Raw genomic sequence first — 18,702 nt, forward strand, 5'->3', positions numbered from 1 at the left:
AGGCCCTTCCCTAGAACAATTCAATCAGAATTGTGGGGAAGGAGGCCCAGGCATTTTTTAAAAGATCCTTAGGTGATTCCAATGTGCAGCCCAGACTGAGAACCACTGCTCTAGTCTGCCCCAGTTTTATTTTTTTCACGGCACTTTGTTCTACTCAATTATGGTTGTTTACATGTCTTTCTCCACTAAAATGTAGGCTCCAGGAGCTCTGGGAGCACAGATACACATCTGCTTGTTCATTATTAGGCACTCATTAAATAATCACTCAATTAATATCTGTATTCGTAAATAGTCTCTGACTTCAGGCTTTGACTTAGGCATCTGAGCTGCCACATTCCTTTTCTCCACTCATTTGAAATCACAATCACACAAGGGTGATCCACAAAAATCCATAAACACCTAGTTCCTAGCAAACTGGAGTTTAATCAGCAACTGAGTTTTTGTTCTTGATTTTTAATCCCCACAACCACAAAGGAGTAGGCAATCCTATGCAATGTCTCCCCAACACCCAATAAAAGAAGAAACTCCTTCGTGACAATGTAACAAGCAGGTAGCAGGATTCTATCTACTCTGTTCGAATGGGCACACTGCTAAAGGGAGCGGGGCAAAGTCTGAGGCTTGGCTTAATGTCCATACTAGGGATGGTAATTTGAAGATGTCTGTCAAACCCAACCTTCTATCTATAGAAACTGGAGCAGAGACAGAGCAATGGAGCAGACTGAAAACAGTGTGGGCAGATTCTCCACAGGGCTATCTTTAGTTGTTCCCTCTATACAAATGGGTCTGGAGGGGGCATGTAATAGACTCACTGCTAGGAGCACTCACTCTCCTAGCAGGGTATACACCCTGGAGAGAAAAGAACGATGTGCGCAGAGCCACAATGTCCTGGGAATAATCCCGCCCTTTGTTTGCTTGGTGCAAGAAGGCCACAAGCAAACATCCCCCAGAACGATGCAAACAAACCAAGCGACTGCTGCAGGACATTTTAAAGAGTGATGAATACGTAGTGTCTCAAAACTCCTCGGTTTTGAATACTGGTCACAGAGAAATACACCAACTACCTATCTGTTAATCCCTTCCCAGGATCCTGTTGACTCCACCTTCTGGGAGTCATCAAAGAGGGATCCTTGATATCATGACTTTCCTGTTCCCTAACTTCAGAGCATGAGTTCATAAACATCTAATCTACAACGGCTCAAATGCCTTTAAAATCATCTCATGAGGAGGCAGAGTGTAACACTCTGTTGGGTTCCTTTTTAACTTTTCTAGCAAGGTCATAGCTGCTGAGGAGATTCCTCAAAATGTGTTAAGCACTGCTCTGGAGCTCAGGACACAAAGTGTGTCTACCTGAAGAAGCCCTTGGGGACTTCGTCTATGATATAGGGGAGAAGGCCTTACCTAATGCTAAGCCAGAGTCTCTGGACACCTCCACAGGCAGGACAGTCTGGGTGGAAGGAAGCCCGGATGGGTGAAAGGGCGGATTCAAACAAACCAGAGGTTTAGGACTGACCTTCAGGAGCCCAGCAAAGGGCTCTTCACTTGAAGAATGGGAGCAGAAACCCATCCCTGCTCTCACACTACAAAACCTCCTTTCTTTCCCTCCCAAAGCACATCCCTAACAGCTCTAGACCAGGAGTCCCCGTTCTGCCACTCACTGGCTGCAAGTCCTTGGGCAGGTCAACTTTGCGACACCAGGGCTCAAGAGTCTCATCTGAACAACGGGGATCAATTTCTATCTCACAGGCATGTTGTGAGGTTCAAAGGGGACAACACACGGTGTGAAAGCGCTTGGTCAGAGGTTGAGCCCTGGTCCAGCATTAGTAGGATGACTAATTACTTCCCTAGTCCCGGCTTCTCCCCTCTGGCGAGCCTGTTCCGTCTCCCTGCCCCACCTCGCCTGGGCCTGGGCCTTCTGGCCGTGGCTGGATGAAAGGCCGGGCTGATCGCCGGGTGTCCCAGAGGCCCGGCTGCGTCCCTCGGCCCCGCGACCCCGCCCCGGACCCCTTACCTCCATCGGTTGATCCCTACTGAGGAGGAGGCCGCGAACCACGGGTCGAGGATGTAAACGCAGCGCACGCAGCGCGCCCCGCGCATGGCCGCCAGCAGCGCCGGGTTGTCGTGGAGCCGCAGCCCTTTGCGGAACCAGTGCACTGACGAGGCGCCATCCGCGCCGGCCGCCGGCGCCGGGGCCGGGACTGCCGCAGCCGCCGTCATCACAGCCGCCGCCATCACCACTACTGACTACTCCGGCCACCTCCGCTCGGCCCCGGCTGGCGCCGCCGGCCCCGCCCATGGCCCGCCCAGTGACCTATGACGCCGCCGCTCCAATCTGTGGCCCCTCCCTCAGGGCCCTGCAGCCCCTCTGCGATTGGCTGAGCGCCTCCCGCTGGGCGATTGGCCCAGGGCGCGTGATCCGGCCCCGCCCCCTCACGTTCCCACCACGTGTCTGCCGGCTCCGGAGGAACTGGCCAGCCCGGCGAGTGACGCAGGCTGGCGCTCCTCGCGGAGGTCGGAGCGTGGGCCGAGTCTCCAGGGACAGCGGATCTCTTACGCGCGTCCTGTTCAGGGCCTGCCACTGGAAGAAGCTGCCTGGGCTGGCGGGGGTTGCTGTGGCTCTACCAGTGACTTACAGGACTGACAACCGGCCTTCCGGTATCACCTTCATAAATACCATCATCCACTTCATTCTATCACATCATTGCGTCCTTCGACTACAGCTGCCATTCATTGAGCGCATTTTATTTTATTTTATTTTTAAAAGATGACCGGTAAGGGGATCTTAACCCTTGACTTGGTGTTGTCAGCACCACGCTCTCCCAAGTGAGCTAACGGGCCATCTCTGTATAGAGATCCGAACCCGTGGCCTTGGTGTTATCAGCACCGCACTCTCCCAAGTGAGCCATGGGACGGCCCATTGAGCGCATTTTATTTTATTTTATTTTTAAAAGATGACCGGTAAGGGGATCTTAACCCTTGACTTGGTGTTGTCAGCACCACGCTCTCCCAAGTGAGCTAACGGGCCATCTCTGTATAGAGATCCGAACCCGTGGCCTTGGTGTTATCAGCACCGCACTCTCCCAAGTGAGCCATGGGACGGCCCATTGAGCGCATTTTATATGCCAAGCAACATCTCCTTACGCAGACTGTCATTTACTGCTCTCAACTCAGTCCGATTACATTCATTCAACAAACCCCAGTGAAAGAGCTGCTGTTATTCTCATTTTACCGATGGAGGACACTGACAGTGTTGCAGGTTGAGTGACTGACTTAATATCATAAAGCTAATAAGAGGATTCCACCCAGGTTATCTTGATTTAGAAACTTCTGCTTTTAACCATGAAGCTGTTACTTCGGTCTGTTCTGAGATCCTTGGAGTCTGCAAATGGCAGAGTCTAAGGAAAGGGGAGAAGTGTCCTGATATGCAGTGATAGAGGGCTTGGGAGTAGGGGCTGGGAATGTGGAGGATGGCGGTTGAGATTGTCATTGTGCTGTCAGATGAATTTATTTTCTTTTTGTCTATGTTTAGTAGACGCAATGGTACTATTGTGTGCAAAGCACTGAACTATATGCTGCATGGGATCCAGAGATGTGGAAGACACTATCCCAACTCCTCCTCTGGGGAGCCAGGTGGAGCCCTCTCATTCTTACGGAGTCTAGCACAGGGCTTATTGATTGACTGAGTGACTGAACAGCAAGAGAAACTATTAACACAAGTAACAAAGTGTTGAGGGTGGCTAAGATGGCCTGGTCAGGCAGAAGTCTGGGGTTATCAGGTGGAGAACAATCTGTTTCAGTTTGGCCCTTGAACCCGCGCTTGGAACCCTTCCTGAAGTTGGGAATGAGCAATGACTGAATTTAGCAATTTGGTCAGCAATTTAGTGGCATTAAACCAGAGTGTCATTGCAATCCTAGGCCCTCTTTCATTTCCAGGCCTTTGAACGAGCTGTCCCCTCAGCCTAGATCACACTCCCCAACCCACCTCCTTTCTAACTCCAGTTTTCCCTGTGTCACTGCTCAGTATAGATGCCACCTTCTTGCTGTCTGGCCCCAGCCTGCAAAGTGCCCCATCTCATTCCATGCTTCATTTTATCATTGGCCTTAGTACATGGTACTGGAATTTCTTGCCTAATTGTCTGTCTGCCCCATTAGAGTATAAGCTCCTGGAGGGGAGGAGCTATAGCTTACTTACAGTTCTATTTCCAAAGTATAGCTCAGTGTTTGGCACTTGATGCTCAAGGATCATTTGAGTAAAAGTTGAACAGGGACTAGAGTCTGGGATTGACAGGGACCTCCAGTCCCCTCACCTGACCCTGACCTTAGTTTTGAATCTCCTCTCCAAATGTTTGCTGAATAAGTAGATGCCACCACCTCTCATTACCTGTCTTTTGAGGCTTTGTGTTCCTCACTCTCCTATCCCCTCTTCTGGCCACATGGTTGATGCTCTGCCAGGAACAGAATAGAGAGTGTAAGGAGGTGAATCTCCCCTAAATAACCTCAAAGATGGATACTTGTCTCTTTTTTTCCTCTGAACTCCCATAATGCTGTATCTATATACTTTGAGCTCCGTTAGGGCAGGGACTGTACTTGTCTTGTTTATCTGTATGTTCCCAGCACCTACTCTGGTACTTGACATGTCATAAGTGATCAGTAAATATTTGATGAGTGATTGAATGTCATTTATCCCGTTTCTATCTTATTAGGCTATCATGAGAGGCAGTGTGGTGTACTGGTTAAACCCTGAGGTCTTGCACATTGGAGTGGCTGAGTTCCAATTCTTGTTCTACTTTTATTCTGTGTGACCTTGGATAAGCTAGTTAACTTCTCTGCTCCTCACTTTCTTAACCTATACAATAGGGGTGATAATAGTACTTAGGACATAGTAAGCACTTATACTATGTCAGCTACTATTTATTCTAGCAGCAGAATCTGTGTCTGATTTTGTCTACCTTGCGATACCCTGGCTCTCACATGTAATGTGTGCTTCATAAGTTACAAATAAATAAAAGGTTTCACTTATTTTTTAGAAGCCCTCAAAATTATACCAATAATGAAAAACAAAGACCATCAATCACCCTCAAGCCCCAAACTTAACAAATCAATTATTCTTATCTTCATGTTGCCTGCTAGACAGTCCATAAACATCTAAGTTATACAGCTTTCATCAAAGCAGAGGTGCAGTGTCGCATGCTTTGTCAAGCTTAAAATATTAAGCATGTTCTATAGTACTATGTCATTGTCTTTGTGTTTATTTGTGGTTTGTGTTATCAAATTGATAAAGTTGCATTATTTTATTGAATAATTGCATATTGCTTTGGTATATTGACAGTGTAACATTCAAGAATCAGGAAGTAAATCTGGCACTGGATGGAATGCTGGAGTGCAAAGTCCACTTTTGGTTTTTACATTTTAAAAGGGACATAGAAAAATTGAAGAGAGACCAAAAGGGCCGGCCCGTGGCTCACTTGGGAGAGTGCAGTGCTGATAACACCAAGGCCACGGGTTTGGATCTCTATATAGGGATGGCCGGTTAGCTCACTTGAGAGAGTGTGGTGCTGACACCAGGTCAAGGGTTATGATCTCCTTACCGGTCATGTTAAAAACAACAAAACAAAACAAAAAAAAAGAAAAGAAGAGAGACCAAAGAAACCTGTCAATTGCCAAGAAGTGAAACGTAATCAAGTACTATTATCTCTTTGAGAGAGGTAAGAACTGAGATTTGACCTCGTAACTATACACCTCATTATATACAAGCACCTCTGAAGAGTGGTTTCCATGAGGATGCCATTTGTTCCACTACAGGTAGAACAAACGAACCGAGCTACGCTAGGAAGAGGAATATATTTAAGGAGAAACTTCTTAGGATAAGGTGTTTTCAGGATGAGACAAATTAGCCAGGAATCGAGTGGTGTCTTTCTTCCTGAAGATATTTAAAAAGACAGATCTTTTGTCTCTCTTTGTTACACTCCTGCCTCGAGACTGAATTAGACAACTTTCTATGTGCGCTTTGGATAAGTATTTCTGACCGGTTGAAACGTAACCGGGAGCGGAGGGAGTGACGTCCCTGGCGAGTTTAAGTTACCGGCGCCCTCTAGTGGTGGGACCGGGAAACGGGGGTTCAGTCTGTGGCTTTAGTCACCAGGACCTATGCCGTGTGCAGCGGCGGCTTTCCTGTTTCCAAGACTTCACGCAAAGCCTCCTTTGATGTAGTGAAATAAAGTGTTTGTTGTTTGAACTCTTCAGCTTGAGAAACCGTAAAGCTTATTAAGGGCATGAACCACAAAGCCGAACTCCCTGGGTTCAATTTCCAGCTCTGCCATTAACTAGCAAATTACTTACTTGGGCAAGCTACTTAACCTCTCTATGCCTCAGTTTCTTCATTTGTAAAATGATGATGATGATGATGATGATGATACAAGTGCAGTATGGAATTGGAGCAAGATAAAAAGACAAATGGCTCAAAAGTGAGAATCCAGAAACAGAGCCACAGGAATCTGGACATTTTATTCATGACAAAGATGTCTTTGTAAAGAAGTGGGGGAAAGGTGGTTTTTCCTACAATGAAAATGGGTCAGGGCCGGCCCGTGGCTCACTTGGGAGAGTGTGATGCTGATGACACCGAAGCCATGGGTTCGGATCCCTATGTAGGGATGGCCGCTTGGCTCACTTGGGAAAGCGTGGTGCTGACAACACCAAGTCAAGGGTTTGGATCCCCTTACTGGTCATCTTAAAAAAAAAAAAAACACAAAAATGGGTCAATCAGACATGCCAATGTAAAAAAATGAAACTTGGGCTGGCCGATTAGCTCAGTTGGTTAGAGCACACACAGTGTTGTAACACCAAGGTTAAGGGTTTGGATCCAGGTACAGGCCAGCCACACCCCGCCAAAAAATTAAAAATTAAAAAGAAAAGAAACTTGACTCCACCTCACAAATCTACACAAATCAATTTCAGGTAAATTATATGCCTAATGTGAAAGGCAAAACAATAAAGTTTTAAGAAGATTATATAGGATAATATCTTCATGACCTTGGAAGTAGACAAAGATTTCTTGAACAAGACATGAAAAGCACTAACCATAAAGGAAAAGATTGATAATTTGGACTACATTAAAATAACTTCTGTTTATAAACAAAGCATTACGTGTATGAAAAGGCAAATCACGGAATTGGAGAAGATACTTGTAACACAATTCTTAAAGAGCTCAAATCCACAATATTTAAAGAACCCTTACAAATAAGACAGAAAAAGACAGGCAACCCAATATGAAACTAGGCAAGAGACTTGAACAGGTACTTTTCATCCCTCCTGCCCACTCCCCCATAATATGCAAATGGCCAATGAACACATTGAAAGGTCCTCCCCTTCATTAGTTCATTAAATACAAATTGAAACCACAATGATAGGCCACGATAGGCCTGCAAGAATGGATAAAGTGAAAAGGACTCAAAACCAAGCGTCGTGGAGGATGTGAGCAATTGAACACCTCATACAGTGCTGTTGGGAGTGTTAATTGATGCAACCACTTTAGAAAACTGTCTGGCATTATATACTAAATTTGAAAAATCAAATACCTACATATCATGAATGATATGCCTTACGATGACCCAGCAACTTTATTCCTCTCATATACCTAACAGAAATCTATGCTTATGTGTGCCAAAAGACATGTATAGAAATATTCATAATAGCATTTTTAGTGATAATCATAAACTAGAAACAGCTCCAATATCCATAAGCAGTAGAATGGATAATTAAATAGTGGTGTATTCAAACAAAGTAGTACTGTAAAATGGTAAAAATGAACAAACTATAGCTACAGGCAGCAACATGGATGAATCTCACAAACTTAATATTGAAAAAAAGCCAAACATGAAAGAAAACATTTATATATGTACGTGTCTCTTATATAAGGTTCACAGCATACTTACTGGCCAGCTGTCAAGGGGGAAAAAAAAGTTCACAACCAGGCAAAGCTAATGTGTGGTCAAAGAAGTGGAAACAACCCAAATGTCTATCATCTAATGAATGGATAAATAAAATGTGGTATTTTTCCACATAATGGAATATCATTTGGCAATAAAAAAGGAGTACCGATACATGTTACGACACTAATGAACCTTGAAACATCATGCTAAGTGAAAGAAACCATTCACAAAAGACCACATATTGTAGAATTTTATTTTTATAAAATGTTCAGAAAAAGCCAATCCATAGAAGCAGAATGTGGTTCTCTAGGCCTAGGAGGGCCGCGGGTTGGGGGAATTGTTAATAAATACTAATGGGGTAATGAAATGTTCTAAAATTGATTGTGATTATGGTTGTGTAACTCTGTGAATATACTGAAAACCATTGAATTGTACACTTTAAATGGGTGACTTATACGGTATGTGAGTTATATCTTAATAAAGCTGTTATTAAAAACTTACAGAGCATTGTAAATAAAAAGTAAAATTAGGGCTGGCCGGTTAGCTCAGGTGGATAGAGTGTGGTGCTGATAACACCAAGGTCCAGGGTTCCATCCCTGCACCAGCCAGGCTGCAAAAAAAAAAAAAAAAAAAGTAAAGGAAGTCTCAGCACCAGAACAGGACAGAAAAGGACTTTTAAAAGACAAGTATTCCACTTAGACATTCTAAAGTCATAAAACACTGTTTACATCAAATTTGTATATATGATGCTGTTTTTTCATAGATGTTATGAGGTCCTTTGTATATCTGAATTATGTGCATTGGGTTAGTGTGTACAATGTTTTAAATAAACAAATTTATTGGTGTCCATATTTCAAAGATCTTAAATTCATAAATACAAACAACAACAAAAATGAACCCATGTTGTCAGACATCAGATATCAGGTTAGTGGTTACCATTGACTAGGAGGGATGGGATAGTGTGGGGGCACCTAGGGGAGTTTCTGGGGTGCTGGTAATGTTCTGTTCTTGACCTGGGCAGTGCTCACACAGATGTGTTTGATTTGTGGTGATCCATTGAGCTGTACACATTTACGATTTATCCCCTTGTTTGTATGTATGATACACTTCAGTTTCGGAATTTGAGAAAACAAGGTGGTGGCTCCAGTTTGGTCTAGTGTGGTGAGCCCAGAATTTGTCTCTGTCCTCTCTGGCTGTGTTGTCCCCAAAGAATGGGCCCTTAAGTGTGCCCCATGTAGTGTCCAGGGTTCTGTGGAGTTGAGAAAGCCCCTGACCACCCAGGTCCTATAAAGAATGGTGGTTCTTAACAACAAGGTCAAGATTTCAGATCCTGGCCAACCACCAAAAAAAATCAAAAAAACAAAAAAACAAGAACGGTTGGTGGTTTTCTGGGGATTGCCCAAGGAGCCTCCAAGACTGTCTGTGGGACTAGAGCTCTTAAAGACACACCCAGGTTCTCACCTGAGATAGGAAGTGACCAGTATCATCTTTCTGTTAAGTCTTACTGGAGTTTGTGCCACTTGTCAAAGGGCCAAAGAAACAAGCAAGTGGTGCTTTTCTTATCTTTGCCACAGCAGACTATGGGTGTACAGGACATGCCTTCCCAGTCAAGGTATGGCCAATAGATCCTGGTGGTGGCCACTGGCTGGTGGTGGTGGTGGTGGTGGGGTGATGGCGGGCTGTACTCTGATCCCCAGGGACTCAGACGTCGGTCACTTCCACCACTCAGCAAAGCTGCTCTTGGTTTCTCCCTTGAGAGGCAAGGTCCTAGCCTAGACAGTGGCCTTTACATTAGTAAAGAGCAAACACAAGAAAGCAAAACCAAGAGGAGGGGCTCCAACCAAGGGAACAGGGACACGTAACCTTGTTTAATATTAAAATAGAAATTTCACAGGTTCCTGCTTGAGAACACAGTAATCACTCCTGAAGCTCAAGGGAGGGAAGAGTGGTGTGTGTGTTTGTGGGTCTGTGTGCGGCAGGGTGCTGGCCGGGGAGAGGGACAAAGGGAACATGGCATGTGTGCCTCTCAGCCACCACACAAAGATCCTCGTTGCTGAGGCTGTTTTGGCTAATTCCTCTCCAGGGCCCAGGACAAATGTGTTCCAGGTGAGCGATTACCTGGGCGCCTGCCCTCTCTTACCACCCTCTGTTGCAGAAGTGGAGCCCGCACCCCCTGCCAAACCCAGGAGTGGGCTTTTGCCTACTAAGGTAGAATCATAGTCTTCTCTGAAATGTTAGTATTCTCTTCATTTCCCCCTCCATTCTGGTAAATATTTATTTTTATTTTAGAATAAAGTGCTAGAAAATGGAACTTTCCTTCTCAAGGACTTTGGGGGTTGGATCCCAGCAAAGGCTTGCCTTGCATGTGGTGGAATATACTTTCCGATGGGGGTGGGATGCAGGGTGGTAGAAGGAGCTGCAGAAAGGTATCATTCCTGGTGATCTGGGGGAGAGGCTGGTGCCCCTGTGCCCCAGACCCCTCAGGCCCATGAGTCAAGCTGAGAAATTGTGTGTTTATGACCTTGGTCAGAGTCCTCGTGGTGACAAGTCACCGAAAACTGAAAGTTTCTTTGACCTAGCTTAAGCTAAAGGCAACATACATTGGAAGAACACAAGGGCTTCTTGTGGGAGCCAAGGGCCTAACATGGATCTTAATTTACCAGCGCAGAAAGTAAGAATCATAAGGTCAATGCATACAGGACACCCACTCTCTCTCTGTTTCCCTCTTCTGGGATTGCGTGGTTTCCTGCTGGCTTCTCTTTGGATTTCTCTCCATTTTCTCTCTCCACAGACCAGTTTTCTGTGCTTGCTCTGTGAATAAGGCCAAACATTGCTACCCCATAACTTCTGGCTATTTCTAGGAGAGGACTGATCAATGACTTTTGAATCCCAATTTGGGAATGATGATTGGCTTAGGACAATAGGTCCATTCTGCAGTGGGAAGGGGGCAGGAGCATGTGGTTTAAGTGTGGAGCCACAGCACACCCTCATGAATGAGGGGGATCTTGGAGATGGAGATTTGTGTTCTGAACAGACATTAATGATGATTCAGTAACATTGCTCCTGCTTACAAAGGTATTAATCATTCATTGGGTAAACTTTGTGTGAGTGTGTGTGTGTGTGTGTTTGTGTGTGGCTGGCAAGTACAGGAATCTGAACCCTTGATTTTGGTGTTACAACACCATGCTCTAACCAAATGAGCTTACTGGCCATCCCTCATTGGGCAAATTTGACCAAGGGCCTGTGCTGGGCCAGACTCCAAAATGGCTCTCAGGTATACTGGGTTGAATTAGACTTGATTCCTGTTCTTTGAGATACTTGTAATATAGTGAAGAAAAGAAGAATGTTCACACCTTTTCCTTGTTATGTGCTTCATGAGAAGTGCAGTGATAGTGGTCGTAAGATCCCAGAAGAATATTAATGACAGAGATCGTTTGTTGAGCTTTTCTCTGTGTCAGCCACTGTTTGTTTAACCCTTGGCTAGGGTTTTCTAAATCTACCACTAAAACATCTGCCAATAATAGTTTCTACTTCACAGGTACTATTTTAGTAGTCATCTCCATCCATCAGATGAGGAAACTGAAGTGTAGAGAGGCTAAGGACCCTGCGAAGTGACCCCACTAGGAAGTGAGAAGCAGGGATTCGAACTCAGGTCTGTCTGATGCCAAAGCCTAAGGTCTTCTTACTCCATCCATGGGGATTTTAGAAAATGCAAAGAATAACAGCGTGGTGTAGTCCCTATTCAAAATTAACAAGCTCCCCTTTATGATGAGAGATTCAGCATTGAGGACTTTGGCTTTCTCTTTCCCAGGCCACTTTGTTCCCAGAAGCCCAAACAACATGCCCTGGCCCAGCCTCCTTTTACTGATAGAGAAGAGAGAGGGTGGTATGGCCCTTCTCACGCCAGCCCACCAGCAACTGGTCAGGGCCCTAAGATAGAATTATAGCCTTTCCAGTGGTGGTTCTCAAGTATAAGTGCTCCTGGGGTTCACATAATGGGCCCCTGTTCAAAATGTTGATTCCTCATCCTCACCTTCAGAGTCGGACTCAGTAGGGCTGGGGTGGGGCCCAGGAGTCTGTATTTGAGCACTGCAGGCAGTGATTAGGAAGGAGGTGGTCCATGGACCACATTCTGGAAAATACTGCTTAAAGCCATGGCTGGAGAGCTCTGGGTGCCCAAGGTCCTTCCATCAAGCTGGGGGGGACAATAGCCAATCACACTAAGTTGGGCTAGGCTTACCAGCATTGCGTTCCCTGGTGCCTCTCACCCAATCTCACTGCTTTCCTGCTCCTGCCACAGCCCTGGCTATACATGCGAGACTCAGGTGGAGACATACTGGGACCTCAGTGACACTGGCTGGAGAGGGGAGGAAGCCAGCCCTGAGCAGAGCCTCTCACTCATGGGGTGCTGGGGAAATAACTGTAATATTTATAACATAATAATGTGTTGAACACTTGTTCTAGGCCAGTCCCTCTATTAAGCAACATATGTTAATATATTCAAAATCTTATTTGCTCTCAGAAAAAACAGTCGAGTAGTTATTATTATCTCTTTTTTTTTACAGAGGAAAAAGTTGAAGCATAAGGAGGTGAAATCATTTGCCCAGGGTCACCCAGTGGCCAAGCCAGGATTTGACCTCAAATCTGGCTGTCTCAGGGAAATGAAATAAGTTGCTGAGACTGGCCCTCCCAGGAGTAGTCAATGTGGTTTTTAAAAAGGCCTGCCAGGCATGAGTGTCAGGGAGGAGGGAGAGACGCTTGGCCACAAGGCAGAGCACTGCAGATGTCCAGGCTGCCAGGGCTACTCAGGTCCCCCCAGCAGCTGGGGCTCCAGAACTTGGTCCATTTGTGATAGCAGGAGATTAACCCTCGAGGAAGATCTTGCATGCCCGTGAGTGACCATTATTATAATCTGTCTTCTTCAAATGTCAGAGAGATCCCAGCCCAACCAGAACCTGATCCGACCCCCATTTTCTGGCAAGAAGTTCTCACAGGGTGGACATCGGTTCCTCAGAACTTTTAATGGTTTTGGGGGTCAGATAGATCTGAATTCAAATTCCAGCTCTGATACTTGCTGTGTGACTTGGGGCAAGTTACTTAACTTCTCTGAGCTACAGTTTTTTTATTTATAAAACAGATAATAATGGTATCTTTCTCTTAGGGCTGTAGAAAGGATTATGTTTGCTACATTGTGTAATGCACCTGGCACAGTGCCTTGCACACAGAAAGCTATGAGTGAAAATAGTGGTTAGGATTATCATTAATAGTAATTGCTAACATTGGTTCAGGTACATGGTTTTCTCAGGCTTGGTATTTTGAACTGGGAAATTCTTTGTTGTGAGGGGCTGTCCTGAGCACTGTACAATGTTTAGAAGCATTCCTGGCCCCTACCCACTAGATGCCATAGCAACTTTCCAGTTGTGACAGCCAAATGTCTCCAAATATTGCCTAATTGTCCCCACTTGAGAATTACTGAACTAGAGGGTAAACACCTGAGAGATAGAGGAAGCAATCACAGAAGTTGATCCAAAAGATCTGGCCCAAATGGGGGTCTGATGTGGTGGGGGTTGAAAGTGGAGGAAAAGGATGTGCTAAGAGTTAAGGAAGCGAGTCAAATCAGGCGATCCCAGAAGAGCAGAGAGGGGCGGGCTCTGAGCAGAAGTGGGCCCGAAAACCCCAGCGAAAGTAGGGCTGACAGTTATACCTGGGATTCTGTTTCTTTGTTCAATGGAATTTTGCTTTTCCAACTATAAAAGTAGTATAAGTTCATTTTAGACAATTTGGAAAGTCCACTGAAGTACCAATCAGAAAATAAAAATCTTTTTTTTTTTTGACCGGTAAGGGGATCTCAACCCTTGGCTTGGTGTTGTCAGCACCGTGCTCACCCAGTGAGCGAGCCGGCCATCTCTATATAGGATCCGAACCCACGGCCTCAGTGCTACCAGCTCCGCACTCTCCTGAGTGAGCCACAGGGCTGGCCCAAGAAAATAAAAATCTTAAGTAATCGCAGCATTCCACAATGGAGTTTGATGTGCTCATTTGTTCGTTTATTCAACAAACGTTTCCTAGTGCTCACCATGTGCAGGCCCTGTTCAGGTGCTGTGGGCTACGGCGGTGTCTGTGTGGGTAGGCGGGGACTGTTTACATGCCCCAGACAAGGTGGCATGGGCAGATAGCCTTGACCACAGGTGGGCACAGGAGGAGTATTGTGGTGGGGACAGCAGGACTTGTCCTAAGGCTGCTGCTTGCAATTTTTGTCCTCTTCCACCAGCTCCCTCCTTTGAGGATCTGTGCAATGCCCTGGCCCTGGCTCCCTGATCTGGATCTTTCTGGAATCTGCCTATTTCTCTCCATCTGCAAGGCCCTGTGGGAGCTGCCTCCCCCTCCACCTCATCAGTTTCCTCTCACCATGTTCTTCCTTGCTTTCTGCATGCCACCCACCCTAGTGCCCCCTGACACTTCCGTTTCACTTTCTTTTTTTAGTTTTTTTAGTATTTTTAAATAGTGATGAAATATACATAACATAAAATTTACCATTTTAACCATTTTTAATTGTATAATTCAGAGGCGTTAAGTATATTCACAGTGTTGTGAATCACCACTATCCATTTTCAGAACCTTTATCACCCCAAATAGAAACTCTGTACCCATTAAACAATAACCCCCTTACCCAAACCCAGTTATCTCTATTCTATCTTCTGTCTCTATGAATCTGCCTCTTCTGAAAACCTCGTACAAGGGGACTTCCAAAATTTCATGGAAAGATAAGTATTGTCTTTTAATTCTACTTTTCTACAAACTTTTTGAAGTCCCCTTGTATACATGGAATCATACAATATTGTGTCTGGCTTCTTTCACTTAGCCTGGTATCAAGGCTCATCCATGCCGTAGTGTGTATCGGTACATCATTCTTTTCTATGGATGAATGGTATTCCATTGTATGTAATATTCCACATTTTGTTTATTCATTCATCTGTTAACAGACACTTGGGTTGTTCCCACCTTTTGGCTATTGTGAACAGTGCTGCTATAAACATTGGTGTACTCTTTTTTAAAAACAGCTTTATTGAGATATGACTTATACACCAAGTGTACAATTCAGCACAGTTCAGTACAATTCAATGCTTTTCATTATAGTCATAGAGTTGTGCAATCCCCGCCACAATCTAATTTTAGAACATTTTCCCTCTCCTCCTACTTCCAGCCTTATGTGGCTGTTAACCTACTTTCTCTCTCTAGAGATTTGCCAATTTTAGACATTTCATATAAGTGGAATCGTACAATGTGTGGCCTTTTGTACCTTTCTTCTTCATTTAGCATAATGTTTCCGAGGTTCACCCATTGCCATCTGTCTTGTAAATAAAATTTTATTAGAACACAGCCCTGCTCCTTTGTTTACATATGGTCTATGGCTGCTTTTTCACTATGAATGCATTTTTGAACTACAAATTCTGCATTTTGAATGGCCTATGAGGCCCAAAACAGTTACTATCTACTCCCTTACAGAAAAAGTGTGTGGACTCTTGATGTAGGCCCTTTTTTTTTTTTGTCTTTTTGTCTTTTTCCGTGTCCGGCAATGGATCGCAACCCTCAGTGTTGCCCCCGTACCAGACCGGGGACCGGCAACGGGATTGCAACCCTTGGGGTTGCTCCCGCGCCTCGCTCAGCCAGTGAGCGGGAGCCGGTCTGTATGTGGGATCCGAACCCTCGGGCGGGAGCGCCGCTGCGCTTCCCAAGCGGCGCACTATCCAGTGCGCCACTGGGCCGGCCCGATGTAGGCCCTTTGAGTTGGAATTTTTGGGGTCTGAACTGATAAAGACACCAAAAGATAAAGAACAAAAAGAGGAGAAAAGGATGCCAAGAACCTCAGGTCAGTAAGCTACCATTATTGGGCCCAAACTGTCTTACACGCCTCCCAACTAGGTAGGCAAAGAAACACAGCTGAGGGAACCCTCATCACCTGGCAGCAGGAAGCAGATCCGTTCCGCAGGAGAAACAACTTTTGCTACCAGGCCCTGATCACTTGGGGCCCCTACAGAAAGTGCATTGGCTTTCCAGGCAGAAGAGCAAGCGAAAACACTGCTCAAGGAGGGTGTGTGGCAGATCCATGCATGGGCCAGAGAGGTGGGTCTCTGGTGAACTGGCTCAATATAGGGGCAGAGCCTGGCAGATCTTGAAGTATCAAAGGATTCCCGAAGGCTCTCACCAAACTTCTGCAGGCCAAAATGCCTCATGCTCTTTCATCTTCTTTCCCTGATGCTATCAGCTGCTTGCTTGTTGGCATTCATTTAAAAAATATTGATTGATTAAGAGCTTTCTATGCAATAGCCTGTTCAGTCATGAGCACGAGAGAGCCCAGTCCTGCTAGCAAGGAACTTACAGTCCAGTGGGGGAGAGAGCTCTATGCGGGAAACGCACAGGGGCTCAGGGACCATATTGTGATAGCCAGTGTTTAGTAGGCATTTACTCTGCACCAGGGACCTGTTCAACTCACTTGATCCCCACAACAGTTTGTGAGCAAGATCATTTTATTATCACTATTATACAGATGAGGAAATGGACACACAGAAAGGTTAAGGAACCTGTCTGGGATCTCACAGCTAATAGGTGGCAGAGCTGGGATTTGAATCCAGGCAGTCTGCTTCAGTGTCTAAGCTGGGTGGGCAAAGGAGGACTTCTCTGAGGAACTGATGTAGACCAAGTGTTTACAGTTGCCTATTTCTTACCCTCTGCTTTGTCTTGACCAAACTTTACTGGGACTTCTCGCTTTCCTACAGGCCCCTGACCTCTGCCTGCCCAAAGCTTGAACAAGCAAGCGAGAATGGAAGCACTGCCCCTAATCACCTTCTCCTGGGAATGACTGACCACAGCCAGACCCTTTTCCTGCCACACCCACTTCTCATTTTCCCTTGCTTGTGCAGCTTCCCTGCCAAAGATTCTGCTTATCACTGCTTGCCTCCTTCTTTACCCTATAAAAGAAAAATCCTTTTCTGCTTGCCCAGACCAGTCCCTAAGGATTGCTGATATTATTTAGGCCAGTTACAATTCACCCCTGGGGCTGGGGCAGGACCTGGCCTCAAAGAGGCAACAGATCATCTGATATCTGAACAACATGGGGCTCTTTGGCCAGGAAGAGGGGATGGTCGATAAACAACCAGGAATGGCTGCCACAGTGCAGGTACCAATTGGTTGTGCTTTTTGCACCTGCTGTTAACACGACTGGAAATTCCGGAGGAAGCTGAGGGGATAGAATTCACTCTTTCACTCTCTCAAAATAAACTGTGAAGCTGTGTGCAAATAGTTTACAATAACAGAAGGCTTTGTTATGATTATTATTGCTATGCCAGCTATTTTTATCAGCAGTAGCAAAAGCGACCACAGGACCTCTCTGGGTTCTCTCCTACTTCCCTGCCCTTTAGCAGAATACAGTAAAGAAGGGCAGTAAAACTTTTCACACACTCAAAGAGCCTGTAAATGTTTACTATACTAACTGCTGTTGGAAAATGGTGGAAGCAGCCTGACCGATCCCCTTCCAGAAGGTTTTCTTTGGTGGAGGTGGAAAAAGAAGGGCACTTTAACGGGGACAGGTAACGGTGGCAACCCTATTGGCTCTGGTTCATAGAGATGCCACCACCTTTGCCCTGGGGGTTCTGTGTCCTACTCCACCTGTCACAGATGTGATAAGCTGCCAAAGAATTTATATTCCAAGAGAGAGGTTGTGAAATGGTGGCCTGAGGCTGAATCTGGGCCACATATGTGCCACTCAGCTCACACAGTATTTTATAAATTTGAGCTTTGTTTAGAAATCAGGAAATTGCACATAAAGGTTCAGATTTCCAGCTTTGCTTGCAAAATTAGAAGTTCTAGCAATATATGCCTACGTTCCCATATGGCAAAAAAAAGTGATGGGAGCTGAGTAGTTGCTCCCTGTTTAGAGCTGTCCAGTTCACCACAGACCCCATCCAGCTTGTTTGTCTTCCTCATTTATGTAACTGGTTGTCCCCGTTGGTATTTTCATTATGAGTTTGCTCCTGTGATCAATATGTTTCATCTTCCCTGAGATTGCAGCAGGAGGCAGGGAGTGGAGATCCATTTAGCAGGTGAGGAAAGCAGGGACGGATGCAGAAACAGGGCCCAGGCAAATCTAGCTCCTGCCAGCGCAGTTCTCCCACCCTGCGGCTAGAAGACTGCTCAGGCCGGCCTCAGAGCTGAATCTCTAGGTCTGCATAGCAGAGGGGACAGAGTCCCACTATTCTTTCTGCTGCCGGCTTCTGTCTAATGATCACCTCTGCTGTTTATGTACCAGAGAGTGTACTAAGCATGCAACATGCATGATCTCATTCCAATCTTTGCAGTGCCCTCTGGAGTAGGAACCTTTATCATATTTGCTCTATGGATTAGGCAACTGAGGCTCAGAGACATCAAGTCGCTTGCCTGTGGTCACACAGCCAGGAAGTGGCAGAAAACCGAGGCTGCAGAGATACTACCCTGCTCATGCAAAATCACCCAGCTAACAGATGGCAGAGCTGGGGTTCCAACTCAGGGCCAACTGACTCCAAAGCCCAGACGTTGAAAACTGGTGGCCAGAGGGGCAAACTAGTTTAGCAAGCAGTATTTTTGAAATTTGAATTTTTTTTGCCTTTTGTTGGGCTCACTGGCCTCCAATTTGCCACAGGCCCCACTAATACCATGGCCTCACATTCTGGCTTCTCCCCTCATGTATATCACCTGCCTGGCCTCTGGAGGAGATGACAACCTTCATGTCCTCTGCATGTCC

General features: G+C 45.6%; 1 protein-coding gene across 1 annotated transcript in view; it reads right to left on the minus strand.

The window, feature by feature from the left end:
• CRY2 (cryptochrome circadian clock 2) overlaps positions 1 to 2,315 on the minus strand; it is a 33,538-nt gene extending 31,223 nt beyond the window's left edge. Inside the window, 2 exon segments of the mRNA XM_008570518.1 lie at positions 2,009 to 2,232; positions 2,234 to 2,315. Coding sequence (XP_008568740.1) covers positions 2,009 to 2,232; positions 2,234 to 2,293 — 284 coding nt within the window. The 5' untranslated portion in view covers positions 2,294 to 2,315.
• Positions 2,316 to 18,702: the final 16,387 nt, after the last annotated feature.

The sequence above is a fragment of the Galeopterus variegatus genome, unplaced genomic scaffold (genome assembly GCF_000696425.1).
Source record: "Galeopterus variegatus unplaced genomic scaffold, G_variegatus-3.0.2 Scaffold608, whole genome shotgun sequence".
In the NCBI taxonomy this organism is placed as follows: Eukaryota; Metazoa; Chordata; class Mammalia; order Dermoptera; family Cynocephalidae; genus Galeopterus; species Galeopterus variegatus.